Source organism: Notolabrus celidotus, chromosome 5 (genome assembly GCF_009762535.1).
Source record: "Notolabrus celidotus isolate fNotCel1 chromosome 5, fNotCel1.pri, whole genome shotgun sequence".
Taxonomy (NCBI): domain Eukaryota; kingdom Metazoa; phylum Chordata; class Actinopteri; order Labriformes; family Labridae; genus Notolabrus; species Notolabrus celidotus.
This window is the reverse complement of record NC_048276.1, coordinates 9,152,770-9,176,499: the sequence shown is the minus strand read 5'-3', so window position 1 is coordinate 9,176,499 and position 23,730 is coordinate 9,152,770. Positions and strand designations below refer to the sequence as shown.

The 23,730-nt window shown below is 39.7% G+C and overlaps 2 protein-coding genes across 3 annotated transcripts; one reads left to right on the top strand and one right to left on the bottom strand.

Annotated features, from left to right (window-relative positions):
* Positions 1-1,287: 1,287 nt before the first annotated feature.
* chordc1b (cysteine and histidine-rich domain (CHORD) containing 1b) lies at positions 1,288-14,155 on the top strand. Its single transcript, XM_034683930.1, has 11 exons — positions 1,288-1,487; positions 7,009-7,058; positions 7,147-7,203; positions 7,355-7,506; positions 9,866-9,966; positions 10,261-10,319; positions 11,915-11,985; positions 12,243-12,348; positions 12,501-12,620; positions 12,709-12,771; positions 12,950-14,155. The coding sequence occupies exons 1-11, from the start codon at positions 1,424-1,426 to the stop codon at positions 13,127-13,129; spliced, it is 1,023 nt and encodes a 340-aa protein (XP_034539821.1). The 5' UTR covers positions 1,288-1,423; the 3' UTR covers positions 13,130-14,155.
* Positions 14,156-14,807: 652 nt separating this feature from the next.
* Positions 14,808-23,730, bottom strand: LOC117813012 (tyrosinase-like). 2 transcript variants are annotated; one of them, XM_034684039.1, is made up of 6 exons: positions 23,657-23,730; positions 21,670-22,434; positions 20,150-20,366; positions 15,726-15,873; positions 15,449-15,630; positions 14,808-15,294 (listed from the first exon to the last, which is right to left on the bottom strand). In XM_034684039.1, exons 1-6 carry the CDS (start codon positions 23,666-23,668, stop codon positions 14,963-14,965), a joined length of 1,656 nt encoding a protein of 551 aa, XP_034539930.1. In that variant the 5' UTR covers positions 23,669-23,730; the 3' UTR covers positions 14,808-14,962. The 2 variants fall into 2 exon arrangements, with proteins under 2 accessions (XP_034539930.1, XP_034539929.1); XM_034684038.1 differs by lacking the exon at positions 23,657-23,730 and having other exon boundaries at positions 21,670-22,531.

The following is a 23,730-nucleotide window of genomic DNA, read 5'->3' as shown; positions in this document are numbered from 1 at the left end:
TGTCATTTGACAAAGTGTCATTATGATGTGTGTTATGGTTTGTTGTCTTGATGTGTAGTTTGGCAATGTCTAATAACGTCTTGTTTGACAGCGTCCTTACGTCGTCACTATGCGTCGTTACTACCATAGACTGTATAAAATATGGACGCAGTATCCGCGACGTCACCCATCTGTTCCTGAGAGCTGTTTTGAAGCAAATCGACGGCAGCAGCCATATTGGAAATGCGGAACTCAACCAGGCAGAGTGTGACGTAGTGTGAGCCTCCTAGCCAATAGCTATGTGCTCCCGACCGGGAGTCACATCAGTCATGTCCTTATTTGGGTAAAACTCTTGATTTTAATATCCTCTGAACCGTCACATTAGAAAAATTTCACCCCCCGTACAGTGCGTGCCGATAGAGAGATTAGCTTCGTAGGGACAAGCCGTTTTTTGAACCAGGCTGTAAACATGTTTATTAATGCTGCAAATATCGTCTTTTTCCCATTCATATCTATGTGGTTTCCGGTGTTTCTGCAGTCAGCCTCAAGCGGATTCTCGATTTATTGCAGTTTATAACACTTCCGCATGGGCTTCCTCGTTTGAGACCGGAGGTTGCCGCTTGGTTACTACGTGTCGTCTTGATGTGTCGTTGCTATGCGTTGTTGTTATGCGTTGTTGCTATTGGTCGTCTCGATGTGTAGCTACTATGTGTCTTTGACAACGTCGTTGCTATGCGTCGTTACTATGTGTTGTTTGACAACGTCATCTTGATGTGTCGTTTGACAACGTCGTCTTAATGTCATTTCACAACATCGTCGCTATGTGTCGTCTTGATGTGTATTGTCCCCTAACACTTATTTATTTTTCATGCATCATAGCCTACTAACAAGATCAATCGGAATAAAAGTCAAAATATAGAAGTATATACTTTGTATAAAAATAATATATAAACAATAATACCAGCAAAGATTAGTCAGAGTGATCAGAATTAATTTAAATGTTACAATACATAATGCAACGACGTTGTCAAAGACACATGGTAACTACACATCAAGACGACAGGTAGTAACAACACATAGTGACGACGTAAAGACGCTGTCAAACAAGATGTTATTAGACATTGCCAAACTACACATCAAGACAACAAACCATAACACACATCATAGATGACCATGGACATAGACAAATGTCTTCTCACATGTTCAGTAGACATAGACAGTGTGCATGACGACATACTTTTGGCACAAACGGAACCCCATACACTCAGGCTGGAGAGGCAGCGGGTTAGGCATGCGCCGAGTGTTCCCGAGTGTAGCCGAAAACACCCGGAAGTGAGACCAGTGAAATGTAGAGTCGTGTGAGGAAACGGTAGCGGCTCTGTTCTCCACACTCACTAGCTTTAACAGTTGTAAGGTGCAGCTTGTACTCATTCCACCAGCAACTATGTCCGTTTTGTGTTATAACAAAGGATGTGGACAGCGGTTTGACCCTGAAAATAACCCAGAAGGTGAGTAACACAGGAGCCAACTATGTCCTGTAACAGTGTGTTAGCAAGCTAGCGTTAACCTTTGATGATCTGGAAATTTCTATAGAGAGCAGGCCTGGAGAGCCCATGTGAGTTAGCTAACATGTTACAAGCAGAGTTGATTTAACACAGTTTTAACTTAAACATTAAATATCATTTATGGCTAATAGCTCAGGAAGTTATCCACACGTGGGCCTGCTGCTGAGACTGAGCACGTTGTTGTTTGAATGTAAAGCTCTGTTATCAGTGTTAGCAGGTTTGAAGGTAAGGTTAGGACTTTGAAGAGCCATACTGACTGTAACCCCTTTAATGTCAGCTATATTGTGAAGAACATGTGAGCTTCCTATATAAAGTTAGACTACATTTCTCAATGTTGTGCAGATGCAGAATCACAAACACTGAAAATCTTCAAACCTCACCTGTATGACCAGTTTATGAATAACTGGACAGCAGGTAGATACAGTTTTGGAGGTGGTGAAGTGTGTTATTCTATCACATTAATAGTATAACACTAAACCAGTATACTAGTTCTTTGGTGTTTCAAGTAGCTTGCATATTGAGTGACAAACAGTGGTGGAAAAAGTACACAGCTTCATTACTTAAGTCAAAGTATAGATCCTCCTGGTCAAATATTACTCCAATACAAATGAAAGTTGCTCTGTCAAATTATTACTTGAGTTAAAGTACTAAAGTACTTCCCTTTAAAGTACTGAAGTCTTATAAGTACTTTTTAAAGGATCTCTAAACATTGTATTTTCATAAAGCATGAGTGCGGTCAAGACTACATAGAAGTATATTCACTTACATTACTCTTTGATTTTAATTTTAATTGCTAATAACTTTTTAATAATTGTTCATTTATAGGCTCTTGTTTGCTTTATATATTTATTTTGCACTATGTCTATTCTGTTACTGTAACACTTGAATTTCCCCGTTGTGGGACGAGTAAAGGAATCTCTTATCTTATCTTATCTTATTATGATTATTTAGAAACCATTACTTGGAAGCTCTAAAATCTATACCATGGAATAAAAACAGAAACTAAGTTACTCCAAGCACAGACAAGTTAGTTTGAAATGTTAATCTGGAATGAAACAAATGTTACGTAGCTCAACACACTTTCTCAGGTTGGACAATGACTTAGAGCAGAGTGGGAAACAGGGAGAACATTTCAAACAATATGTATCATTCTGCATTTCAAAAACCGCTAACACGGGCTGAAGATATTGCCATGGGTACTCAGGTGGTGAATTATATCCATCATTACCACCTCTAAATGAACTGCCTGATCTGAGTGAAATCTGCTCTGTGTTTGCTCCACGTTCAACCGTGGAGACAAACGATATACAGGTATGACTAAACCACTGAGACAAACAGAACTACACAAACACAGTTTACTGTCTTAGAGATCAGATTTCAGAAAAGAGAAGGACATCCATGAGCTGACTTCAAAGCAAAAGTAGTGAGTAACTAGAGCACTGATAGAATGTGTAAAAAGTACAATAATGGTCTTCTGAATGTAGTGGAGTAAAAGTAATAAGAATCCCCTGAAAAAGAATACTCAAGTAAAGTACAGATACTGAAAAAATGTACTTAAGTAGTGTACTCAAGTAAATTTACTCTGTTACTGTCCACCACTGGTGAAAACTAGCATTAACATGTAAATGTTACCTCTAGAGACACAGAACTACAAAGCCCACCTTACCCATCTACAAACAAACATGCAGACACTTGTTAAAAATAGTGTAGTTAAATAAATCAAGTAAAAGCAGCAGGGTAGGTCAGATACAAACAAGGGAAATAAAAAGCATTTCCCTAGTTTTTATGTGACCTACCCTGCTGCTTTTACTTGTTTTATTTAACTACACTATTTTTAACAAGTGTCTGAATTTTACTGCCTGTTTTTATTCTTGCTGCCCTTTTAATATGTCATGTTGCACTTTGAGATTTGTTCAGAATGTAAAGTGCGCAATAAATAAGATTTATTATCATTATTATAAACTTGCCTTATTATTATCAGTTTTATCAGGAGTTTCAATGATGGTGTGATGGTGTAGTTTGTAATAACAGACTTCATTTTTCTGTCACCTCTGCCTCATGAAGCATATAACATAATCACAAAACCCTTAAGAAGTTTCCTGTAACTTTTCCTTGCTCACAAAGTAAACCAGGAAAGTGTTTTTGAGCCCACACTTTCTGCAACATATGAATATAAATCTATGAAATGGAGATCAGTCTCTGAAATTACCAGGGGCTTAAACCTGACAGAGAAGGTCATGATATGACTACAGTGCATTTTCACCACCAGAACAGTGGCCACAGTAACAAACGATACCTTAGGACACATGCATATTTAATATCACTCATCATCATGATGGAAGAAGGGGTCCCTCTTTCTTTTTAAATGCATACGTAATTAGAAGTTTAAAGGTTTGACACAGTCGATGGCATTAGATGTTCTGTTTTCATGTAAGCTACTCTGGATATTTTTGGGTAAGTCCTTGCAGATTTTGCCGGTAGCATACATTAAAGTGTTCACTTCACCTCTTTAGGAAAATGTTGGCACTTTAAGGACTATGTTACCCCGAACACACCTCAAGGACATTCACTATGTGAGGTCGTGGCTCTCTGGCTTTCCTATCAAACAAGGCTAACAGCCCTGAAACTAATGGAAAAGAATTAAAGGAAAAAGAAAAATATTTCAATAAATCATTGAATCAAGCTTTATTTCTATAGCACCTTTCATACAAATCAAATGTAATTCAAAGGGCTTTACAGCGATTGAACACAAGACAGAATCAAAAATAAAATAATGGGAACATATTAAAAACAAAAATTGATTTGAAATAGAGACTAATGTACACCAACAACAATAAAATATGTGATTAAAATAAGTCAAAGCATCAAATTAACATTAAGAATATACATTGTTTAAATAAATAATAAAATGTTAAGAATCAGTGTTGAAGATAAAATAAAGGCTAAAAATACAAATAACATTGAGTAGATAAATAAGTAAAACAGATAGTTAAAATGAATATAATATTAAACTTGAGCTTATTTAGGGATAAATCATTGCCATGATAGTTCCCCTCTCAAGTCCTGTGTTTCCATACTTATAAAGTTTGCTCACAACACTGTTGTTTATGAAGCCACTGATCTTTATTTAATTGAACATTCAAGGTGGTGCTGTTGGCTTCAGTCCCATAGTAGAAGCTTGAATTATTTATAATTAGGGCCCGAGCACCGATGGTGGCGAAGGCCCTATTGTAACCCTAAGGATTGTTCTTTCTTCCGCCACTTAAAACGCATTTTTGGACCCCTGAACGTTAATGAAAGCGCGGATATTTTTGCACACTCATCGGGTCTGGTGAAATTTGCAAGTTATTATAGGTCTCGCAAAAAAAATCTCAGTAGCGCCCCCTAGAGGTAAAAAAAACACCCTATGCATAGAGTTTTGTTGAGCTTCATGCTTGAAAATCAATACGCATATTCATGGCATCAGGACGCACAATAAAGTCTCTTGCACCCATATCCGAAACTCAACAGGAAGAGCGCCACCTAGCTTTAAACATGAAAAATGGGACCAAAATGAGTCCAAGCAAGGGTGCATACTTTTGCTAATTTCTCCTAGGGCTTTTCTCCGATTCAGTCCAAACTAGGCACATTCTATAGTAAACCCATTGACGATTAATACAAAGTAAAGGCATTCTGTTCAGACTAAAATTGTGGTCGTGGCAGACTTTGGGGTGGGGCATAAAAAAAATGTTGGAAAATGGATTTTTGTGACTTTAAAATGCACTTAATCTCACTTCATCCAACACACTCATCAGTCCTGGGGAAAATTGCGACATTTTATGGGTTTCGCAAAATTTTTATAAAAAATGTTCTCACTAGCGCCCCCTACAGTTTTCAAAAACCCTCCCCATAGAGGTTATTTTGAGCTTCATGCTGAAAATCAATACGCATAGGGGCTTTTCTCCGATTCAGTCCAAACCAAGGGCAACCTATAGTAGACACCTTGACGATTAAAAACTGTTCAAAGAATTCCGTTCAGACTAAAATTGTGGGCGTGACGGACTGTCAAGTTTGGAGGTTTTCTTGGCAATCTCCCAAAAACTTGGAACATTTGCACCACCTAAGGCTGCATATACTCTCAGATCTTGCTTTCACATCGTGTGGTGGCAAATATCAGGCAGCGGTTTACATGTGGCGGTGGCTCACGTAGGCGGCGGCTGCAGGTGTGCGAGGGCCCGTTCATCGCCGCTTGCGGCTTTAATTATTATTATTTTCTCCCTTTTGTTTGAATGTGTTTTCAAGTGGGAGTTTTGGTCAGTAAACATTAAGTCAAGTTTAATTTATATTTTCATCATGTTACCATTATTACCATTTTTTTGAGCATCATTTTTATAGTTTTTATTTTATTCTATCTTATTGTATTATTTAAAATTGTATTTTATTTGTATGATATTTATCCGATTTTATTCTAATGGTTTATTTGATTTTTCTGATATTTATTTGATTTTTATGCTTAAATGTATGAAAGGTGCTTCTATAATTAAAAATGAGTTCAGTTGAGATGCCTCTTTTCATAACAGTAACATAAATGGACGTTAACTTCAGGGGTGTCTAAGAGGTGTGTCTACAGCAATAGCATGGAAGGGGCGAAGTTCAGACTTGACTTTGAATAATTAATCTATGATGTCATCAAGGCAGTATTAACCCTGTTGTGTCTCCTCTGGCAAAGTCTGAGTAGAGGTCTTTATAATGATGATAATATTAATAATTATTATTTTGTACTTAGACAAAAATCCTTAGAAATAAAAATCCAAATATCATTTCAAACGTAGGAATCTAACGTCTGCTCTGTGATGAACAAGAGTTTGTGCAAATCAGATGATGTATAAAAGGGGACAAACTGAATTTTTTTTAAGCTGAAGTTTAAACTAAATGCTGAAAATAATATCTTTCTTTTTCATTCATTTTTATTTATCAGTGCTCCTCCTTCTTTTAATATTTTAAGATAAATACAATTCTTGGTATGGTTGCCACAGGCTTCAAATACTGCCTCAACAACACCAGCTGAGTGCACATTACCCAACCAGAGACATTTTGAGCTGTTTATTTTCTGAGACGCTTTCCCGCTGTCTGCTTCACTTTGGACTTCTTGCATCTTGTTGAGCTCTAAGCACCTCAGTCTGCAACAAGTCATCTTGGCAGGAAACTCATGAAGGCAGCGAAAAACACTGCTGTCCCAAGTCATTCTGAGAAACATTCAACACAAACAGAGGAGCAAGTGAAAACCAGACATCACTGATTGTAAAGTGCTACTCAAGGAAAGGGTTCTAAAGAGTACTTGACGATGATAATTCCTGAAGTTCTTAAAATTTCAGATTGTTTACAACACTCTGCAAGTTTTCTTATTAAGAAAATGTCTTTTTGTCAGTCTTATATCAACACATATGTTTCCTCTAAGTAAATGTCTTCTTTTTTGTTTTCACAGATGGCTGCACTCATCATCCAGGAGTCCCCGTGTTCCACGACGCACTCAAGGTGGGAATCCAGAAAATGAACAATTGCTCTCTTCTTTTTTTCTTCTTCTTTTTTTCTAGTCAAACTCATTATCCGTCTCTCTCTCCAGGGATGGTCCTGCTGCAAGAGAAGAACCACTGACTTCTCAGACTTCCTCAGCATTGTTGTACGTTTCCTGTTTATGATTTGAATTCACACTTAGTAATCCTCTGTGGTCATCTGTGCATTGTCTATTGTGTTCATAAGTATTGATTGCCACTTTTTATTGGCCTGAGTGCTTATTGTGTTACGTTATAGTGACTTTCTTCTGTGCACAGGGCTGTACGAAAGGTCCACACAACAAGGAGAAGCCCCCCGAGCCGGCGAAACCAGATGTGACAGAAAAGAAGGACGGCGAGGACCAAAAAACAAAGTTTAATGAGTTCATCATCTCAGCACCAATACCTCAGGAGGCAATCCGCAGACCAAGGTGGAGCAGCTTGCTTTATCAATATATATATATTTTTCACCATTAAATTAGGCATAACCAACAACAGCTATCTCTATGCAGCATCCCCCATGTAACAAGGCCAGCGCTATTTGAGATAAAAACATTCAGCTCATCTTCTAATCATTTCAAATTCAATTCTAAAGTAGACAGTGTTCATAAAATCCCACTAATAGGGAAAAATTAGAGCAAAAAGAACCAAATTTTCTCTATTTATTACATCAATAGAACTAATCATCCCATTCTGCTCACCATTACTCTGGTTAAAGGCACTATGAAGAGTTCTCATGTTCTGCTGACTCTGGTGACACACTTAAAGGAGATGTGTAGCCTTTTTTTTCCTGAGGATTTAGACTGTGTTTCCCATGAGCATCGTCACCCACTTATGTATACATGTGGCTCTTGCCAACCAAGCGGAACCCTCAGAAGTGTTAAAAAAACTGCATTGTCTTGACTGCCTGCTTGAGGCTAGCTCTGGAAGCAACATACACATCCATTCAAAAAAAATGATCTTTACAGCAGAAATAAACATGTTTACAGCCTGGTACAAAAAACACGGGTAGTCTGGATAGCTAATGTCTCGATTGGCACACACTGTAGAGGTGATTTTTTTCTTAACACTTCAATTTCAAAGAAATTAGGATTACGATTTTTCCTTTAGAAGAGACACAGCTGACTTGACTGACAGGCGGGGACACTGTAGCTGTTGGCTAGGAGGCTCAAAGCCCACCTCTTTACCTCACACTAACTCAAGAACAGTTAGGTTGAGTTCAGCTTATCCAATTTGGCGCCCGCCGACAATTATCTTCAAAACAGCTCTTCAGAAACAGATGGGTGACGTCACAGATACTACGTCCATTATTTATACAGTCTATGTTGCCAACGCGTGCATTTGTTTTGGAAACAAAAGAATGGAGCTCAGACCTTCTCTTTAACATTAATTTTCTTTGTTAATGCTAACTTTATTGCAGGATGCAAGGTGATAAGATAATGTTTAGGTTTGTAGCAAAATGAAATTATTAACTGTAACTAATGAAGCTTTGTGATAGTTCATGCGGGGCATAGAAGTCATACGCCTCAGCTGCTGTCACACAACCAATCACAGCTCATTCTAATGACCAGGCGGTCTGTTTAAACATGTCTTCCCTTTCGCTAATCCATGCAACACCTTTGCTGCCTGCACTCTGCTGCTGTTGGTTGAACTTTGCCTCCTCCTGTCTAGTCTAAATGACGGTTTTACCCTCATTTAGGACTTTGCAATGCACTCCCCTGGAAGCCAAAGCAGGCTGCCTGGCTAACCAGGGAAGTGCTAACGCAGAGCCTATAGCACCAAGCATAACTGTATTTCCATTTGGCAATAAATGGATAAATGATGAGAGTGTTCCTGACTGAACACAACTTCATAAACTTTTATTTATTACTATTACGAGAGGCGATCAGGTGTATCGGTTTTACATTATCCGTCACAGCCAAGGTGTCAGGATGTGTCCTCTAGTGTCCTTTTGAATGTTAAAAAATATCATAAATATGCACATGGCTTGACTCTTTTGTCCTCAAAGAGCAGTGAAACCTTCATGCCTGAGATAAACATTAAGACCTCTTCTTCCTAGTAAAGCAGAATTTCGCTGTGTATAACAACACTTCAACAGAAAAAGAAAACTTACGTCTTTTAGCTAATCCTGCTCTGGCATCAACCATGAGGACAAAACATGTAAAAGGGAAATTATCTGAAGTGAAAAAATAATAATAATCCTGCTTGCAAAGTTGCTTCTCACTGCCAAACTTCACCACCACTACTGGGTGAGTGCTGAAAATCGACCTGGTCTTCTTCATGGAATACAGGCACTAAGACTCAGGTTAGGAAAATAACCAATCACGTCGCTGAAAATCTTGTTTTGCTGTTTGGGTCGTAAAGAGGCAGCCGTATAAGCTTTTTCAAAATCAGTTCAACCCCTCACAGTGCCTTTAAGCATCAAATAGAAAATAAGAAACAGTATCACCTTGTATTTATTGAGGCTGAAGTGATCAGCCCCTATACACAGCATCCAATCAGAATAGTCCTCAGCATGTTTGCGTCTTTCGTTCTTCAATCTCATGTAGGAACAGAAAATGGATGGAGAAGTGACCGATGAGGCAATAATTAGGAATGAGATGTGGTGTAATACTCTAAGATTGTATCAGAAGCCTAATTCAAACAGATGTCAGTAATAATGTATTCCTTAATTACATTGCAGAAACACATCACCCTTTCGAATAGGTATAACCAAACTAATTAAATGTAACACATCCTCCGTCTCTCTCTCTTTCTGTTGTTGTTTCATTTTCCTCTTCTCTCTTCTAGTCCTGATGAGCCGATGGTGAGATTGCAGCATAAAGTCTCCACCTCTCTGAAGCAGGCTCTGGAGAAACTTAAACTTTCTGAAAATGCGGCAGAGGAGAAAGGTGAGGCCACAACTTCTTTGTCCTCTTCCATGTTTCTGTTGTTTTTTTCTCCCCTTCTTTACTGTGGACTACAATCCATGTCTTGTTCTAGTAGACAGGAAGGTCGAGTTGACTGTGGAAGTTAATAGACAGCCGCAGGGGATTAGCCCTCACCTGTATCATTCACATGGAAGCTTTTGAGTGAAAGCAGACGGGACAAGTCATCATAAGTCCAGATGCATTTTTTAGAAGCTCTTCAAAGTATAGGTGTCAATTATCTGTCTCTCTTCATTCATGTCTCTCTCTGTCTTTTAGAGGAGGACAGTGACGAAATCAAGATCGGAACATGCTGTAAGAACGGAGGATGCACTAAAGTGAGTGAGCCACTGGAATAAACTCTCATATCTTCTGTAGCAATAAAAGAAATGCAGCCTATTTTTTCCCTCTTCACATTTTGCTTTGTAATCACACAATCTGCTGGTAGGTGTCCTCTTCCTCTCAATTTCTACACCAAATTAAATTCTATGAGCAGAAGTCGTTAAACATAAAAACAAATTGTGATAATCAAAGATAATCCTGACTCTTAAAATTAGCGTGTCCCTAAAGAGCCCACAGCACATGGTGAGGGCAAGAACCGTACATTCAGTTCATCCTCCTCCTCCTCCTCCTCCTCCTCCTCCTCCTCCTCCTCCTCCTCCACGTTTGCTCTGAGACAAACTCACAGCCAAAATAAATTCTCTCGACTTAATCCAACCTGTCAGAGCAGAAACCCCAAGATTAGAGAATAAATTGTGAGAAAGATTTGCATTGACTTGAGGTTTGAAGAAGCTCAGAGTTGGACTTGATGATTTACATAATTGGACTTAAACTGATTTGATTGAAAGCCATGAGATATTCTCTCAAGGGATGCGTGCTTTTAGTGTATTAATCAGTCGGGGTTTGATAGAGACTGAATTTGTGCTTTCGAAAAGTCTTTATTAATTAATGGTTTAGGATTAGTAATAATTTAAACTGACAAGTCTTGAAATGATTTCTCAAGGACTGTTTTCTCTCTGCAGCTGAATAAAGATCTCTTATCTGTGGTTATGATTATAATGGAGGTGAATGGATTATTTTATTGGGAATAAATCGTTTTTCAGGGTTTAGGAAAAAACACCAATCAGCCCTATTTGTAGTTTTTATAATGACAACCAATCCACTTCAGTCTCTTTAGCCAAGGGGTTCCCAAAGTGGGGGTCAGGACCCTCTGGGGGATCAGGAGACACTAATGAGGGGGTCATAAAATGTCATCCAGCTTGATTTTTTTTTTGTAAGTTATGTTTTTTGGGCATTTTTGCCTTTATGAAAGGGCAGCTGAAGAGAGACAAGAAATATAGAGAGTAGAGAGTGGGGGAAGACATGCAGCACATAGTCGTGGCCAGGAATCGAACCAACGACCTCTGCGACGAGGGCAAAATTTAACTCTAAACTAAAACCAGAATGCTCTTCAACAAAGTATAGTTTCTAAAAGCGAAAATATGATTCCATTAAAAGAAGCAGTAGTGAGTCCCATTGTCCCACAAGTTAAAAAAAACAGGAAGTAACCAAAGACACATTAGCTATCTACCCTCTGGGTACATTCAAATACAACATTGTCCACCAACCAGTGAATCCTGACATGTCAGGGGAGGATTCACTTTTTCTTAAGTAGTCTTAAATTCCATATTTTACCCATTGTTGTAAAAATATTGCAAATAAAAATTTGTCATTCGTTTTCTGTCTGTCTTTGTTACCAGATGAGGTCAGGGCTGGTTAATTGATTTAAAAATTAGTAAACAAAGATGCTGCTGGTTAATTAACCCCACAGCATGAAGCAACATTTAATCACTACAAGGGACAGCAGGGTCGCAAGTCTTTGGCACCTATATTGTGGGGGTCCCAGGCTGAAAAGTTTGGGAAGTAGCCTCACTTTTTTTTATATCCTCCTCAGAGTTTTGATGGACCTGCAAGTGACGCAGATGTCTGCTCATACCATCCTGGATTTCCTATCTTCCATGAAGGGTCAGTATTTTATCATTTTTAAGCTTTAATTTTAGAGTTCTTAGATTCAAGCTACAAAAAAACATAAAAATTTCCACTTTTGTGTTTCTCTGTATTGGCATGAAATCATAGACAAACCTGGAAGCTGTAAAAGAAGCACAACGGGCACTTTCCTGTTAGTCTTCCTGTTAGTCTTGTTTACTGGCCCTCTTGAGTGACAATTTATTGACTGTTAGAAAAAAAAATCCAACACTTTTATCTCTTTCCTGCCTCTCCAGGATGAAATACTGGAGCTGCTGTAAGAGGAAAACCTCCGACTTCAACACCTTCCTCTCTCAAGAGGGTTGCACCAAGGGGACGCATCTATGGAGGAAAAAAGATGCGGTAGGTTCAGTTTGCCGGTTTGACAGCAACTGTTTGTGTGTGTACGAGAGAGCCTCAGCTGTGACTCCATCTAGTGGTGTGTGGGGAACACGTCTCCTGTAGAGGAATACATAAAGTGGGTCAAATCATGTTTGTTCTGCTGACCTTTCCAGGGTAAGAAAGTGGTCCCGTGTCGGTTTGATTGGCACCAGACTGGGTCGCAGGTCATCATTTCCATCTACGCCAAGAACGCCGTCCCAGAGCTGTGCTACGTGGATGCAAACAGCACAATAGTGAGAGAAACAGAAGTCATTGGATCTTTCTATCTTTATCCAAAATGTCCATCACAACCTTACTTTGTGTTTCTGTCTTCTCCTTTAGCTAAACATCCGGGTCATATTTGAAGGAGAGAAGGAGTTTGAGCAGAAATTCAGCCTGTGGGGAGTAAGTACAACAACATCACAGTCTCCTTACCTCTCCTGTATGCCATCTTTACCATTGTTACAGACATGAATAGAGTTCTGTTTGGTAAATTCTTTATGATTTCAGCTCTTTTGCATCTTTCACGACCTGTTTTGTGAAGCCATTCTTCCTCACACTCCCTCCCCTCCTCTCCTCGCAGGTGATCGATGTGAGTAAAAGTGTAGTGAACATGATGGCCGCCAAGATTGAGGTGGCCATGAAGAAGTCCGAGGCCATGTCATGGGCTCGTCTGGACCTCCCTCCACCTGTCATCCCGCCCAAGGAGAGTGAGGAGAAAAAAGAGGAGGAAGATAGTGAAGAAGAGGAGGAGGATGACTGATGAGAAATTACTATACAATCACAGTGTTTATTTTTAGCTGGATCCGAGGCTGTGCAGTCCATTCAGTACCTCTTTAAAGAGTCACCTCTTTTACTGTCATGGAACTATGGCCTCTTAAAAGTTACAGTGCTTTTACCCTTTCATTCTTACCAGTCATCCCTCTTAAATTTTGCCCGCTCCTCAAGTTTTGGCCCTTTTATTGGTCATTAAATGGGTCGGAATGCTTAAGACTGAAAGTATTTTTTACAACACTTTTTTATTCAAGTACTGAATGCTAATAAGAGGAACACTGACTTTTGGTTCACTTTAAATCAAGCCTGATAATGACTCATTTAATTGCACTGAACTTCCTCAGAATATGACCCGGCACGGTTAGATCAGAGTCGGGTGTGACCACGCTTGATGTCGGACCCTTTGAACCTTTCATCATCAAGTCTGTCTGAAGGACTACAGCTGGGTCTAATTTCATTCCACCTTTTGGTTTCATATGTCAATGCTGTTGTCACATTTAGTGTCTGATAGAGCAGCTTTGTGTAGTTTGAGGAGTAAATTTGGATCCCTGAGATGTCCACACTTATAAAATATTGAGAATATTCAGAATAAAGTGTCACAGGAAATACAACAGTTCGTCATTTTAAAGTTGTACAGCTGTGTTCCCTCTCTCACCTCTCAAAGTTAAAACAGTTAAATCGCTCTGACTTCCTTTTTCGTTTTTTTATGTTATTTTATCCACTGTATATTTTGTACACGTTTTTTCATTCACATGTTGTATTTATCTTAATTTCTCATCAAACAGCATAGTCTAGTTTAAATAATCAGAATGTACTGTAATATCTGAGAATGCCATTTGAATACAAGGTATTTAAAGAAAAGTACTGTATTAGTAAAAGTGCTACGCCACACAGCATGACTCAAGGCTTAGAATGTATGAAATATATCTGGCTAAATGGAGCCGTGACGTAAGGGTAAAACTATGGAACCAATTTATCTTACCAAAAATAAATTTTGTTGGAATTTTAACACAGATGATGATGATGTGTGTGTGTGTGATGGATTTGTATTCTGCAGGGCCAGTTTAACTCGAGTTGAAAACATGTCTCTTTAATTCAAGTCAGTGCAACCTTTCAAGCAAAGATTTTGGACCGCAAGCAACTTCTGAAATTGCCGTGACTTTTACCAAATGTCATAAAGTTTTTAAACTATTACACAACTCTGAGATTAAGAATTTGAACTATGTCAGGATTCTGTAGAGATGTCTGAGACCTTGACATCTATGCAGGCTTTATCACTGTTTTTTCTCTCCACAAGCATGTCTCACAGCACAAACAAATCAATTAAGTGTTTGTCAAAAAGTGTGCTTCAGTCGACTCCCACACAAAGATAATAAAAGAAAAAGTCCCTCAGGTCCTCTTAAAAATGCAATGGAAGATTTAGTGTTACTTTGGCAGTTTGATGCATGTAGGGTATCATTTCAGTCGGCTGATGCAACACACCTCTGAGCCTGATTTTGAAGCCAAACCACTTTAACCCTACAAAAATAAGCATGAAAAGTCATGATGACAGAAACCATGAGAGCTCCACAGACTGTGCCTGAAATTGCCTAATTTGGAGAATTTGACGAGTAACAAGTTGTGGGTGGAACGTGCCTTTAATATAACCTATTTAAAAAGTTGCTACATGCAGTTCTTTTACACTTTTAATACAGTTTAAATACAGTGCCATTAACAAATATAATAGAATCATTACAATTATTCAACATAATGTATAATTCACAGTGCTCTGGATATTAATATTCATATATACTTGTGCCCTCACACAGGGTTATCTGTGCCTTCATATAGTAGTCTGGTAGTTGCGGCTGCTTGTTTCCTCTGTCATGCCGTCCAGGATCAGTGGCTGTCTTTCCAGGATGCTGTCCAAGATTATTGGCTTTTTCTCTTGAATCCGGAAGACTTTACAAAAGTATGCAGTTAAGTGTGAAAAGGGGTTTTTCCAACCTCCCAATTGTTGCCAAGGCGAGTCTTGGTATCGCTGTTTTACTTTAAGGAAAGCAGCAACAAGAGACACTGCCAAAATTCCTCCAATGACCCCGGCAAAGAGCAGCCAGGGCCACACGTTCTTCAGCTCATCCAGGTACGGACGCATGGCTTCTGCTATCCACTGGTCTGAGGGGAGAGATCAAAGCAGTAATAGAAGTTTTTAACATTGTTAGTTTGACATCATATTGGGTGGAGACTCCTAAAGCTTTATCAGATTGATGCAGATGATCAGAAAACAAAAAATGGACTAAAAGTAGGAAATCAGAAAAGCTCCACTTACTTGAATTGAGCAGATTTGAATATTCATATCCCAGCTCTTTGGTTGAAATGAAGTAGTCTCTGTTTCTGCGGAGCGGCAGGAAGGGCACCATGTGATATCTGGCATTGTGCCCTATGGGAGCATTGGATTCTGGGTACTGTGATTGAGATGGGTTATGCCTCCGGAGCCACTCCTCAAAAATGCTTTCATGGGAAAAAGAAAACAAACACAGTCACTGTTGAGTGCAAGTGTGTGGGTGTACTCAGATTTAAGAAAACTGTGTCTGTGCATGTCATACCTGTCAACGTAAGCATGGTGCAGCAGGAATATGGGGTCATTCGCTGAGCCCTGCACTGAGGACATGGATCCGTTCATGAAAATATGGAGTGCGGCATGCATGTTCAAGCGAGGGCTGTTTCCAACCCCCGTCTGAGGATCCCCAAATCCTGCAAGATTAAAAAGCATTTAATCAGCATTGCAGCATGCAGCTGTTGGTGGAACAAAGGAATTTGTTGTAACGCAAGAAAAAAGTCCCACAAAGTCAAAGCACATTGCTGCCTTGTTGCAGAGAGTTGGGATTTTGAGCTGAAACGTGCAGACTACACATGTCATTAAATCTTTGAGTTATGCTCTCATTTGCAACACACATCTGTGGCTGTCATCAGCACATAAGTGTTTCATCTTTCAACATGGTTCACTGTAGTTGTGGGCTTTTAGTAACGCTTGAGAGAGACAGAAAATGTAGGAAGAGAGTGAGGAATGACATGCAGCAAATCCTGTTGGGGCCTGGAATCAATCCTATGACCACTTTGACAAGGACAGTAGCCGCTGTACACAAAGCGCCTGCCGCCCCCAACCGAGCCAAGCTGGAGTCCCAAATCCCAACGTTTTAAATACTGTTTTTAATTCATGAACCAAACTGACTGTGATGGTGCCAAGGACTCCAAGCACTCGCTCAATCTCTTGCTTTTTTTTTATTTTGTCTTGTTTGTTATCCATGTAATTGCGTTTTTCTATAACATCAAAGACAGTTGTCCAGATTGTGGTCAAATGAAGCTCAAGCGTAAGTTCAGTCAGGAAGACTCTACCCTGCTCATTCATATCTCCTGTGGTCACCAGCTGTTCTACACACCCTCATTGTTAGCCTATCATTTTCTGCTGCCAATTTTAAATATGCTTCTCTCTTCCTTCAGACATTGCGACCCTCCACCTCCCCATCAATGCCCAGATTTTGCAGCTTCTTCAGCCCTAGATGACTTCATCAACCATCTCACCATTAACACCAAGTCTTCACAGTTTGGATCAGCTCCTTCATGTCATCAACCTCAAACATCTCCATCAGCAACACCTCCACCACCAGAGTCTGAACTCCACAGGGGAGAGGTTTAACTGTCGCTCAGGGCAGACACCCTTCAATCACTCTACCTCCCTGTAGAGTTCAAGCACCAAAGACACTCTGACAATAAGTAAGACATGAATTTTGGTATGTATGCAACTTCATGAATTCAATATCAGCCAAGCTTTGTGAAATAAATATTAGCTTTACTTCATTAACTTGTCTCTACTGATTGAAATATAGTTTTCTTCTCATCTATCATCTTCTGTTCCTTTCTCTTCTCCAACTATATATTATTCTATCCTATCGTATCATCTTCTCTTCTATTCTATCATCTTCTGTTCTTTTCCATTCCCTTCCCTTCTGTTCTGTTCTGTTCTGTTCTCTTCTCCTCTCTTCACTTTCCTTCTCTTCTCTTCTCCTCTCTTCACTTTCCTTCTATTCTCTTCTCCTCTCTTCACTTTCCTTCTATTCTCTTCTCCTCTCTTCACTTTCCTTCTATTCCCTTCTCCTCTCTGCCCTTCTCTTTTCCTCTCATCCCTTCTCCTCTCCTCTTTCTCTTCTCCTCTCTGCCCTTCTCTTTTCTTCTCTTCCCTTCTCCTCTCCTCTTTCTCTTCTCTTCCCTTCTCTTTTTCTCTCTTCCCTTCTCCTCTCTTCTCTTCTCTTCCCTTCTTCTCTCCTCTAATGTCTTCTCTTCCTTCTGCCTCTCCTCTTTCCTTCTCTTCTCATCTCTTCTTTCTCTCTCTTGTCCTCTCTTCTCTTCTCTTCTTTTCTCTTCTCTCCTCTTCTCTTCTCCTCTCTTCACTTTCCTTCTATTCTCTTCTCCTCTCTGCCCTTCTCTTTTCCTCTCTTCCCTTCTCCTCTCCTCTTTCTCCTCTCTTTTCCTCTCTTTTCCTCTCTTCCCTTCTCTACTCTTTCTCTTCCCTTCTCTTTTCCTCTCTTCCCTTCTCCTCTCTTCTCTTCTCTTCCCTTCTTCTCTCCTCTAATCTCTTCTCTTCCCTCTGCCTCTCCTCTTTCCTTCTCTTCTCATCTCTTCTTTCTCTCTCTTGTCCTCTCTTCTCTTCTCTTCTCTTCTTTTCTCTTCTCTTCTCTCCTCTTCTCATCTCTTCTCTTCTATCATCTTCTGTTCTCTTCCCTTCTGTTCTATTCTCCCCCAATGTTCTATTCTCTTCTCTTCTTGCCTCCTCTCCTCTCCTCTCCTCTCCTCTTCTCTCCTCTCCTCTCCTCTCCTCTCCTCTCTTCCTTTCCCTTCTCTTCTCTTCTCTTCTCTCCTCAAGTTGTACCACATATGAACAATATGACATGATTTTTTAAAGTTAAACTTCAGACAGTTGTGCTCCGTTAGGACTTCAAGCCCACAAAGCCCGTTAAGGAAGTTTGGCGTAGGACTGAACGTGAGGGCCAACTTTCTTTCTTCTTGGTGCATTTGAAGGCAGATTTCCTGACAAGACCAACAAATTGGCAAAAACAAGAAGAACCAGCAGCTCGAGCTGTGCGGCCTCTAATGACAGGAGAAACTGAACTCTTCGCCATGGTTAGAGAAGAGTTTCATTGACATCACTGAGATAAAAGCTCATTATGATTTAAGACACTTAGTATCAGAGTAATTCAATTTAATACTGTTAAAATTTAGAGTTTAACCTATCACACAGACGTTCTCCTTCTCTAGGAAGTGTGTGAACATCAATCCAAGCTTTTGGATTCTGCCTTAATGTTGATAGTTCTGCAGAAAATTCAACAGAAAAAAGCTGTTAACATTATTTAGCTTCTCCAAACTCTAGTAATCTGCAGACTTGTTTGAACCTGAGGCCATTTCTGAACTTTCAAATGAATGCAACCCAGTTTCTAACATATTTGCAGGACACACATGAGGCTCAGCAGACATGTCCGGGATGCACAAAAGGCCATCGGTAAAATAGCTATCATCACTGAACAACACCACTTTTGTTTTTTGTAAGGCAGTTTTACTAAAAGTCACATTCAGTGCGTACTCAGAGAGGGGGTGACTGTTCACAATCTGGTGTTTGAAGCTTCTTTAAGAAAAGGAGTAGTGGAGAGGTTTGCTGTGAGGACAGATAAGAGAGGGTGACGTATTTAACAGGCTGGGTTTCTTCTGTGCACAGTTTGTGTGCTTCCACGCTGTCACACCAGTATGTTCTTTTGAGTGGATTTTGCCACTCTGTTCAGCTGCGTTTTTTGAGACATTATGTCCGACTCATCCAGCAACAAAAAGACAAAGTTAGCAGCTTACTAGTGAACGTAATCACACATTTAGCTGCCATGTTTCTCACCAAGGAGAGCTGAAAACTTATACCAGAGGTGAAAGCAGAGTAAACACTGAGCGTGTGTTCATCGGGCGGCAAGAAACAGAACTAATGATACTTTTTATTTCCTTGTGGATGTGTCAACAAGCACTGCCGTCGCAACAAGTTTGCTTTATCAGCTTAATATGTAGATAAATGTCAGGCTTGTGTTTACAGCTTGCTCCTGCCGTACCTCGGCGGCATAAAATCTAATTCAATTTGTGAATATCTGATTTCCTGACAGCTCATGACATTTTGTTATTTAAAGCTATTGATGTAAATGCTGCAAGGGTAAATTAAAGCAGATAACTGCGTTGGAGCCACTTAGTATGCTTGACTGATCGGAAAAAACTGTAAACAAATCAAATCATTTCAATTTGGAGAAGAGTGGTTGGATATTTTATTGTGGTGTATTCATTTGTGTTTTTAAAATAGGGAGCAGAAGAAAGCTAAATAGTTACCAAACAATCAAAGATAATTTATCTCTGCTTATCTTTCTAATGATCTATTTATCATCCATTCATCTGACATCTTCTTCTCTTGCAACACTTGTTAAAGGTTTTGTATACTTGTGTTTAAATTTCTTCATCAGACACATTTTATCATTCATATTAGTATGGCACATGCTAGCTTTAAGATATATGTTTTTTGGCCTCAGTTTAATGTGTGATTCATGACTTTTTAGACTCACACATGCATCAAAGAAGCATCAGAATTTAAATTACCTCTAGCCTCCAAAAACAAAAGGAAGCAAATTGGTTCATAACACCAATACCCATGTTGATGTTCCTTCTCTACATTTTACCAGCATACATTTTAATAACTTCTGACATTAAATAGGTATAAACATTTATTATTAGAAACTATGAGTGCTTTCTGTTTGAGTCTCACTGACAGTGGTCTTCATCCTTTTATATATTAGAAAGTTCAGACACTGAGAGAGGAGAGGTGTGGCACGGAAAACTAAACAATATCTGAAGAAGCAGCCAAGCAAGCTATATCACCTGTAAGGGGAGGACGCACAGATTGTGTGTGTGTGAGTGTGTGTGTGTGTGTGTGTGTTTGTGGTCATGCTTGTCTTACCTTCCAGAGTGTTCCTGAAGCTCATGTTGGCGCTGCGGTCCAGGGCTCCGGTGTCATAGTTGCTCAGACTGAGAGTGAACGCCACTTCTGCTGAAGTTGGTAACCGTGGAACGATGTTATGGTTGTGGTTTCCAGGGTTCCGACGCAACGGGCCTTCATCGCTCACATCACACAACACGCCTCTGTCACTGTACTCCTCTGCTTGGGAGCATAGGACCTGGTAACAGAGACACAAATACAAACATTCAAGTGTATATCAGACATTTGGCTTATAATATGTGTCTGCTTTACTGAGATGGGACAGTTGCTGTCAGGGTATGTCACTACAGAGGGCATAAAGGCTGTTTTGGAGTTTTATAGGACTGCAAACAACATTTTTTATTGTTACAAAACTTATTTTTTATGAATCACTTAATTATTTTGAAAGTAATCAGTCTATAAAGCATCAGGAAGTGTGTAAAAATTTAGATCAATGTCCCACAAAACCCCAAATGAAGCTTTAAAATGTCTTGTGCTCAACCATGAGTGATGCTGTTTACTATAGATATATAAATAGACAAATAGATAGATACATAACACATACATCAATATATGAATACATATAATACTTACATTTTAGTCTCTCTTCTTTATTTTTAAGTTTTTGTTTTAGTTCAGTTGTATTGGTGTGATTTAACATGACTTGATGTCAATTTAATGACAATTGTAATGTGTATATAAGCTAATTATACTTGCAATTTAGATTATACTCTCTTATATTGACTTTGCATGCCACCATGAAGTGTATTTCTGCCCTTCTACATATATTTATCTCACTACGTGGATGTATTTTTTAGCCTCCTGGACACATGATGGTATAAATGAACCTCACCTTGTGTCACCACGCCCTGATGAAGACTCCATGAGGGTCGAAACAGGTTGGCTTTTCTTTTTCCTGATTATTAAAACGTTATGCCCTGTTAAAGAACTATTAAAGACTTTCTTGACTCAAGCTAGTGTCCATGAAGACAGCCCCTGTGACCTCCCCCCTTTTTGACTGATTCTGTTACCTGTCATTGAGGGGCAAAGACACTAGACTAACATTAAAAGACCTCATATAAAAAGATATTGACTGTTTTGAATTAACAAAGTAATCAGTTAGTTTGAGATGTATTTTATAGTTGAGAACTAATCAATTAATTAATTAAACTTAAAGAAGTTTAGCTTCATATGTGTTGATGTTTTGATCCAGAAATGATGCTATATAGTGAATGATTAGAATTATAGTAATTTCTTTTTCATATTTTGGACATAAATTTACAATCTATTCTTAGAACAAATGTTTGCATGTGCAGGCTCAAGATCAGGCTTTTGACAACATTTTAGAACTAAATCCTATTTCACCATTAAACTGTGACTGGAGAGTCAGTCCAGTTACATAATAGGCCTACTGTAGGCTGGAGATGGAAAAAAACAAAAGAACAGAGGGAACAAAAAGAAGTCTACAAAAGAAGGTGGAGAACTTATTCTTGTGTGTTTACCCTCCAAGAAGAGAAGACGGATCCTGGGCTGAGTAAACTGATATCCTGTGGGTTCCGGCCTCCCATCAGCTCATCAGTGCACACATCACATGCCTCGGCATCTCTCCAGTCCCAGTACGGGATGGTGAAAGTCATGTCCCCGGTCAGCTTCCGGATCTCATGCTCCCATAGGAGCAGGTACAGACGGTGCCATGGGAGGAATGCAGGGGCCCAGTGGGCAAAGTCCACATTACTCCATACATTTCCAGGCCCCCCCAACAGAGCCTCCCGAGACACGTAGTAATGCAGCCACACAAACACATCATACACAGATACATCAGCAAACATTGGGTTGGAGCCATTTTCCATCTCCTGGAAGGTCGCTGTGGCCACAACATAGTCCCTGCTGACTGACTGCTTGGCCAAATTCAAGTAGGACACCAGTTTGATCTTCTCATCATGGGATAGGTGGAAAACATTCCTCCTCAGAGACGCCCTCCACTGAGTACAGTTCTCCCCAAAGTAGCCAAACCTACAGTCCGCACAGTTGAAACCCATGAAGTTTCCTTGACACTGACAAGTCCGGTTGTAGAAAACCAAGGGCCACTTCTCCCTGTCGTCCAACCCTGAGAAAGGATACTGCGGCCCATCTGGTTCATCCGGCACCTCCACATCCTGGCATGAGCCCCGGCCCGAGCTGACTCCACAGGGGGAGGCGTCCCCTTCCCAAGCCGGACAGCACTCCTTGGAGAGCAAAGATTCCCGGTTGGCACACTGGCGAGGAAACTGTTGATATGAAGGTACAAAAAATGATGTAAAACTAATGAGAATCAGGGGCCACATCATAGCAGGACAAGCTGTCCCCGACAAACAAGCCAAACACTCAAAGTGGGAGAGCCCATTTGAGTCACGCCGGCTTAAATTCTTCAGGTTTTTTTTTTTTTTCCCGGCACCCCCTCCTCTTTGTTGAGCCAGTCACATGCTGCCTAACCTCAGGGTGAAGCTTATATCGTGAGGGAGGGTGATCAGCATAGATGCACACAACCCAAAACTACAGCAAGACTTCCTCTGGGGAGAGAGAGACAAAAAAAAAAAAAACAGTACTCTTATGAATGCTAATTGACTCACTTTTATAAGGGGTATTTGTAGTTTATCTGTGCTGCCAAATAGAAGCCTAATGAAAGGTAGATGTTAAAAGTCATAATAAGACTTCACAATGTCTCTATGAAAAGAAACAGGATCACATTAATTCATATTTTGTACTTTTAATGATCTCATGGTGATTTTCTACTTGAAATGTGGTCTACTTTCTGCTCAGGGTCAACAGATTAAAACAGGCACATACCTCATGATCAGTCTGCACACACATACCCCCCTACACACACTCACACACACACATACTAGACCACAATGAGGGCTTAAGTAAACTGTTTTTCCTGAGATTTCCATACCTTAAGGGATGAAAATCTCCATGAAAGTCTTGACAAACCACAGAGAGATTATAAAGAGTTATGTAGGATGTATTTCCCAGCAGCCCTCCTTATATTACCTGTTTAACCTCAAAGATTTAACATTAAATAACAATATCAGATATAAAGTAATAAAATAAGCCCCTTTTAAATGTCTGAATTGAATCAAATATTTAATAAATAAGGTTAAACTGAATATTTGTCTTGACTGAGACTCTTTGTTTTTTGTGAATCTGACATTTTTAACTCTGGCTCATATGATACCACATCACTGGATGTCATCACCAACAGTGTGAGCTGACACCGGATCTAAAAACAAAGGATTAATTGAGGATCAGCTGATAGGAAGACCACAATAAAGGCCAGCCATTGGCTATGGAATGAATATGTGATCTTTACATTCCAAGAACACTTTCCGGCCAGAGGCCATCATATGTTCTTTTCTCTGACTAATAACCTTTAATATCTTTTGTCTTCCTCTGTATCACTGTCTCATATGACTCTCTACACCTGAGCTCGCAACCACTCTGACCTCTGACCTTCAGTCTCATGATTGGGAGCCTGTTTGCATGTGATGTTCTCAGACAAGGAAGTCTATTACAGCAAAACAAGT

Bases quoted from the DNA above. Each gene is read 5' to 3' on its own strand.
- chordc1b (XM_034683930.1), top strand. From the start codon at position 1,424: ATGTCCGTTTTGTGTTATAACAAAGGATGTGGACAGCGGTTTGACCCT. The intron at 7,204-7,354 runs GTACGTTTCCTG...TTCTGTGCACAG, and splicing joins CAGACTTCCTCAGCATTGTT to GGCTGTACGAAAGGTCCACA. The intron at 9,967-10,260 runs GTGAGGCCACAA...TCTGTCTTTTAG, and splicing joins AAATGCGGCAGAGGAGAAAG to AGGAGGACAGTGACGAAATC.
- LOC117813012 (XM_034684038.1), bottom strand. From the start codon at position 22,494: ATGATGTGGCCCCTGATTCTCATTAGTTTTACATCATTTTTTGTACCT. The intron at 20,367-21,669 runs GTAAACACACAA...CTCTGTTACCAG, and splicing joins CCGTCTTCTCTTCTTGGAGG to GTCCTATGCTCCCAAGCAGA. The intron at 15,631-15,725 runs GTATGACATGCA...TTCCCATGAAAG, and splicing joins CACCATGCTTACGTTGACAG to CATTTTTGAGGAGTGGCTCC.